Source organism: Platalea leucorodia (genome assembly GCF_965183815.1).
Source record: "Platalea leucorodia genome assembly, chromosome: 5".
Taxonomy (NCBI): Eukaryota; Metazoa; Chordata; class Aves; order Pelecaniformes; family Threskiornithidae; genus Platalea; species Platalea leucorodia.
The window spans coordinates 32,011,961-32,018,900 of NC_138827.1; the positions used below are offsets into that span (position 1 = coordinate 32,011,961).

Sequence of the window (6,940 nt, forward strand, 5' to 3'; positions counted from 1 at the left end):
GGCAGAGGAGTGACCTTGTAGAAATTGCCCCTCCAACAAATTTGCTCCACGAGAGTCTGAGGTGGGCTGTCCACCGTTACCCTCCGAGAGGATAACTGTGCTCAGAGACCTTGCTTCACGCGGATACTTTTGGATAGGCTCCATCCAGATTTTTTGAATCCAGGAGGGACAAGTCAGGTTTAAATTAAAAAAAAAAACAAAAAAACAAAAAAAACTTTTTTTTAAGCTGCCAGGGTAGAGTTGGGATTGCTGAGAGGATCACACGCTGCCTCGGTGATGGCCCCCCGACGCTGAGCAGCCCCTCTCCTCCCCAGTCTCCGTGCAGTTTGAGGGCACACAGCACACTTTAGGGTCAGGCTGGTTTACTGATCTTTAATTTTATGTCAGATCTCCATGTTGGATGTCGATGGTTCTTTGCCTCGACCTAGGTGTACACCTGTCAGCAGCAGCAGCTGTGACTTCTGTTGGGCCTCCCTTGTTCAGTAGTGACACATACATGTGAAAACTCTCATTAGAGAAACCTCCTGATGTTTAGTCAGTTGTTTAGGCTTTTGCCATATGTGTGGGATACTGTCGGAGAGACGCTGGAGTCCAAAGAAAGGCAGCGAATCCGTATTCGAGTTCCCCAGAATCTGCTTTTCTCATTTGTTTCAAAGTTGCAGATTTGAAAAATGCAAGGTCTGAAGCACTGCTGCAAAACTCAATTCCTCTTCTTTTCCTCCCTCTCTCTTTTCAGCCAAACATGTTAATGAAGTCATTGTGGGCACCGAACAGCTGATGGAGATATAACCCGAGTAGGTTTTAAAGATGATTTTATGGAAGCCAGCAGCAGAACCAGATGTTCAAGCATCATAAGATCGTCCGCACAGATCAGTACTGGCACGGTTTACCCTGTCATTGCTCCTTTCCTGTTCAGCTTTATATTTATGTCTTAATAAAGAAGTATTTACAGAGCGGTGTGTCCGTCAGCCCCTCCCCCCTCATTGGGATGCACGCGGGTCTGTGCTGGGTAATATCGGTTCCTGCGCGCCCGGCGAACGCACTGTACTTTTCCAGCAGAAGGGAGAGCGGGGACCACACAGACTGTGCCCACTCCAAAGAACGACTTCGCTGCCCTCCCTGCGATGTAAACCACGTCCCTGCGGTCCTGCACCACCATCCCCGAGCCTGGGAGAAACCACTCGGGACGCTGCTTGTGCATCTCATCGACGCGGCAGGTGGGCAGTGAAACACACCGGTCACACGGGCTGCTCTTTGCAGCCCAGCAGCTTTGCCAGCCTCCTCCTCCTCCTCCTCTCGCTCTCTCTCATGGTGCTGCCCCATAGCACAGAAGTGTTTAAGCTGCGCCTCTTCTGTAATGCAGTTGAGGAGTTTGGCACCCGTTTCCACCAGGGCTGAGTTGGGTCTGTTACTTTGAAACCCTGCCCAAGAGCAAGTATGCGAGAGGGCTGGAGGGATGGGGGAGTGGAGGGGAGCTGGGGCGTAGGCAGCGGGTACTCTCTGCTGTATTCTGGTGGTTCTTCCGCTTGTCGGTCCGCTGATCCTCATCCCAGACAAGAGGTCCCTCCCCACATCGAGATGATCTGTGGATGACTCTACCTACGTCTGTGAGATGAGTCGAGCGTGCTAATGTGAAACGCACAGCCTTGTGGTCAGGGGTTGTGCCAGGATTGTAAAGCACCTGGATGGGATTGAAACACAAGCTGTTCTTTAACGTTTAGAAATTGGACACAAGTTCCTACCTAAAAGCTGTTTATTAGAATCTAGTAGGATTCAATGGGACATTTATCTGCCCCGGCAGTTTGACATCCAGAGGTGCTTACAGCAACTGGCTGAGATGGTATTTCATTAACTGAAGTGATAAATGTGTGCTTCATAGGCACCGGTGTCCCCCGAGGAAAATTACCGTTTCCTAGCTAATTTGACAGGAGAGAGATTATAATCCAGACATGCCCTGCGTTTCATAAACAAAATCCCTCCTTTAAAGGACCAGATTGGAATGGAAAGTATGGGTAAGGATGAGCTTCAAGGCCTTTGACAAGCTGCAGAAAGAAGAAACGCGCTGCAGCTCAGCTCCAGCTTCGTGCTAGAGGTTTTGCCGTGCGTATGTGCGCAAACATGTTCCTAAGGTACGAAGCCTTTTTCATCCAAGGATCGCAGAGGCTTTACAAAGGTTAATTAAAGAGAGTTCTCGTCTCTGTGTGCGGCAAGGGAGTGAAGCATCCATTTTGGGTGTGTAGAAACAGAAGCAGAGTGGAGCGTAATTACCTGGCTTTGCATTTTACCAGAAGGCTGTGGCAAAGCCGAGAGAGGTCCGCAGGGACTCCGACTCCCGGTCCTTTTGCTTAAACAAAAAGCCTTATCCCTCTCTGGTTTTAGGATACTTTTTAACTTCTGAAAAGTCCGCATCCCCTTACTTAACAGCTACAGCTTTACCTCCTTGTGCCTTAATTATATGTTGAAGTCTCAGTCCTTTTGTTTAGCTAATTTAAGAAGAGGGTGGGGGGCTCTTTACTGTGTCGGTTAGAATTTAGCATTAATTTAGTGTTCTCTGACACTTGAAAACCTGGCCGGGATTTGAGGCGTTTTCTTTTCCTTTTTGCCTTTTACGACCTGCAGGTGTTTGGTGTGAGATAAAAGTAGATCCCAAAGTGAGATTTCACAGCACAAATTATCAAAGTGAAGATTCACTCTTGATGTAGTCTACGTGTGTGGCAGTAATTATGAAAAATAATTCAGGATAATAGGGCCTTCAGGAATCCCAAGGCGGGCACTGGGAGGTTAACCCTTCCTCATCTAACCTGGTCTCCACGCCGCTGTCATCATCAGGTGAGCAGATGATGGGGTTGAGTCAGGCAAATTTACAAACCGAGTGAAACTTTACGGTCTTCAAGAAAATCGGGGAGGCGACCGAAGAAAGGAAGTTCTGTTCCCAGGACGTTTTGGATGTGACTGTTTGGTGCTAGATCATACAGACTTTCGGGAAGGTGTTACTGGTACGGGCGGCTCACCGGCTTTGAGGAACAGGTCACCTCTCAGATAGCAAGTAAGTCTCCTTGCTTTGCTGCTCTGTCACACCCAGGCGGCTGAGCGTTACAGGCTGTGCCCATCACGGTGCTCTTAGCACCAAGCCAGTGCTTTATAGGCAACGTTTCTCTGAAAAGATGGAGCTTCCCAGCTCTGTAGACACTGGTGCTTCCTGGACAGGCTTGTCCCGAACGCTTCCTTGGCAGCTGTACAGCTGGGGTTGATGCGAGAAGGTTCTTGCGGTGGCATGTCACGAGCTGCACCTGCATGTGGTGAAGCAGAGGCTTGCCGTGATGCCCAGCGAGGTCCCCAGCCGGCAGCATCTCCGGCCCCTGGGTTTCGCTGAGCGGTGTGGTGTCCTGCCAGCAGCTCCTAAAAGGCTTTTTCTGTGACCAGGGCAGCAGGTTGGCGCGGGTGCGGAGCCCGGCGGCGATGTGTGCGCATGCCTGGCCCGTACTCCTTCCCGTGGGTCCTTCACCCACTGTGAGGGGGGCACCTGAAGCTCTGCCCCCTTGCCCAGGCTCCTGTGAGCGGTGGGCACCACTTGCAGCAGCTCTGCAGCGAGGTCCTTCCCGGGATGTTTGCAGCCAAGCCCATTTGCAAGACGCAGATTTGGGAAGAGCGTTTGCTGGGCGGTTACAGATACCCAGAGCCGTGGCTCTCCTCCCTCAGCCCTTCGTGTTTGCTTTGGTAGGTGACTGTTGTCATCTTGCAGGAAGCGGCAGCAGCTCATCTGCAGTCAAACCGGAGTGGATGGTTCCCATCTTCCTGGCAGCCTTGGAGTGGAGCCACGAGAGGGGGAGGCGAGCAGCCAGCCATTCCCGGGGACAGTGGGCTTCCCACCCCAGCAGTGTTCAAAGGGACACAAAACCTTCTTTGCACCAGGCTTTGATCTCACTTTTGGGACAGCTTTTTGGCTCGTGGACAAGAAGGGGAGAGGAGTGCGAGGCTGAGCGGTCATATGGCCTCAAGTCCGCAGGTCTGGGTCGCCCATCACCTGTCAGGTTGATGCTGTGTGTGCAGCCCTAGCAGTAGGACGCTCCTGAACCTCTTGGAGCTGGGCATCACAAGGACTCACCACTCTTCTACTGCCTCCGGTCCCCAAGGTTTGTTGTGCAGAGCCGTGTTGCTCCTGCTGGCTTCCTTGCTGGCTTCTGCACCTCGCTTTCCTTCCTCTGGCTGCCTGGAAAGAGTGGTTTTCACCATGCCCTGCCCATCCTTTGGACTTTGCTGGTGGAACCTTCTCGGCCCCGGGAGACCAGAATTTTCCTTATAAAACCCTGCAGGTCTGGGGAACATCAGTGTGTTCAGGAGGTGCTTTGCTGCCTCCACACCGGCCCAAATCCGCGGTGAGGGCTGGTGGCTGGCTCTGGTCCCTGCCCTGGTGCCTTGCTAGGGGCAGGGTTAGATCAAGCCCCAGGTGGGGCTCGCAGAGGAGCCACCCACGCCAGCAGCGATGCTGTGACAACCACACGTTGCACAGTGCGTGGTGTAACCTGCTCCCCGGGTACCGCCGGTCCCGGGACACCGCGGTGGCCATCAGTGCTGCCCTCCTGTCACATGTGGCCATTCCTGTGGCCTTTGGTCACCTGTTTGAAAGGACTGAAGGTTGCAGCGGGCAATTGGGGCTGGGTCCATTGGCATTACAGGCTGCCCACCATGCCCCGTCCCAGCCCCCCGGTGCCATGGGGGGAGCGCAAGGGCGCGGAGCCCTTCTCGCCGGGCAACCCGCAGGGTTAATTTGGGGACGTGGAGGTGCCCTCACCAGGGTCCAGCGCCCAGCAAACCCCCGAGCATCTCCGCCGCAGCCGGCCCACAGAGGCTCACTCGCTTTCAGCCGGGCGGCTGATTTCTGGATCCTGTCGGTTTTCACTCCATCTCCCGGGAGCCAAGGTCCACAGCCGCGCCTGTGCCTCCCAGACGGGCCGGCAGACGAGAACTTCCTTCCAGGCCCTATAGACAGACATTTTATATACGTTAAAATACATGTGTATATAAATACAGAAAGCAAGAGCTTGGGAGAGCTTGAGTCTAAATAAACTTGTATGTTTAAGGCTTTTAAAATGCTAATGTTGAATTTCAGGGGAGGGGGGACGTAAGGGGATTGTTGGACTGAGCACCAAGACAGCTGATGAGCTTGGATCGGTGCCTTTACAATTGAAGGAAAAATGGGATAGTTTGGGAAGGAAAAAGGGATTTTCTTGTTTTTGTTTTTAGTAGAAAATAAAAGAAGCTGCCTTCTTATTTGCCTCCCTCCCCCAGCACCAGAGCAGCGAGCGACTGGTGTTGTATGCATAAGCTATTCCTTTGTGCAACATCTAAATGGTTAATTGTGTTTGAGGAAGATGTACGGGCGAATGGAGGGACCACCCAGCAAGAGACAGACAAGAAAGAGAGATCTCTGAAATGTTTAACCAGAGAGAGAGCAAAGTTGTTTAAAAATATTTAATTTACAACATTCCACACTGCTGATTATAAATTGGCCGTCCAAAAACACTGCTGCATGCGGGGAGGGATCCAGGCAGCATGAAACAAATTCTTGTGATTGTTTTTCCTATCTTCCTCCCTCCTTTCCCTGGGGAGTTTAACCCCACAGCGGGATGCGGGTCGCCCCAGGCAGGGAAGGTGGCGGCTGACCGCTGTCCCCCGGGACCGTGGTCTCCGGTGCGAACACCTGCGCCCGGGGCTGGGGCGCAGCCGCCTGCCAGCGCTGGGAGAGCTGGAAGGGATGGTGACGACCAACCGAGATGGCCGGCGTTAATGGCCCCGCAGCCCCTTCCCTCTGATTTTCACCCCAGCACCGGGATTCCCCCAAAGCATCCAGCTGTGCTCCCAGGCAAGGAAAGCTGGCAATCCCTCCACGATGGTTTGGGAGACTCAGGGAGCCAAGCCCAGCCAGGCTGCACTGCCTCTGAGAGGTCCCTCACCACCGTGATGGTGCCCACTCTTTGGGCTGATGGTGCTCGGCCATGTTGCCCAACCATTCCCTCCCAGCGGCGCCGGGAAGGAGCCGGGACCTGGGCCCTCGCAGGGTTGTTGAGCAACAGCAGCGTCTTCCCCTGCTCCGGCCTTTTTGCAAAGGGGGCGGTTGGTGCCGGGTGCCGGGAAGAAGGGATTTGGCCACGCTTTGCTCGCGGCTGCCGCTGATCCACCGCTGGCTTGGATGCACCCGGCGGCCCTGGCTCTGTTCCCCCCATGTGAGGAGCTGGGGCTGCTCTGCGAGGAGGGACGGTTGCCTCTGGGTGGTGGCCAGGCCATCTCCCCCATCACCTGGGGATCGCTCCTGCTCCCACCACAATGTCCTTTCCAACCTGTTCCCCCCGTGGCGAGGGAGGTCTGGGAGAGGAGGCTCCTGGGCTCCTTACTGTGCTGCCCCCGGGAGACCGGGCAGGCAAAGGATGCACGTGCTGGGGGTCAGCCCCTTCTTCCCCAGCCAGCACCAACCCTGCCACTGTCCACCCTCAGGGATATCACCCAAGGGGCTGGAGAGCCACCATGCCCGCAGGGTGCCGGGGAAGGGGGGAGATGCACAGCCCCCTGGCCAGCGACCCCACGCTGCAGAGGGGATCTGAGCGGAGCTGAGAGACGGGCATGCAAGAGGAGCCAGGATCTGAAAGCGGTGGCTGCTCTCACTGAAGATCCCTCCTTGGCATCTCCTTGCAGATCCTGCCTTGGAGAGTGAAAACCTGAGTGCTTTCACACCTCTGCTGTCCCAGGACCACGCAGCCAGCCCCCAGGAGCCCTGGGGACACAAGCCAGCGGGGAGGGCAGGGGTCTCACCTGCTCCTACTAGCTCTCCTGGCAAGAAGGGGGCACGGGGAGGGCTGCGGGGCTCTTTGCCAGGGATTCCCACAAATTTCCTAACCCCTAATCAGCCGGGAACCCTCGCCGGCCACCTGGGCACTTCCTCGCG

General features: G+C 54.8%; 1 protein-coding gene across 5 annotated transcripts in view; it reads left to right on the forward strand.

The window, feature by feature from the left end:
- Positions 1-5,029, forward strand: part of EIF2B3 (eukaryotic translation initiation factor 2B subunit gamma) — a 107,780-nt gene extending 102,751 nt beyond the window's left edge. The window contains exons 12-15 of one of the 5 annotated variants that reach the window (XR_014228397.1): positions 737-1,217; positions 1,988-2,129; positions 2,620-3,046; positions 3,743-5,029. Coding sequence is in view for 1 of the 5 variants with exons in the window: in XM_082314259.1 (XP_082170385.1) it covers positions 737-789 (53 nt within the window). In the remaining 4 variants the exon portion in view is untranslated. Of the gene's footprint in view, positions 1-736; positions 1,521-1,987; positions 3,047-3,742 lie in introns of those variants that run through there. The other 4 variants (XR_014228398.1, XR_014228396.1, XR_014228399.1 and 1 more) reach the window with 4 other exon arrangements.
- Positions 5,030-6,940: the final 1,911 nt, after the last annotated feature.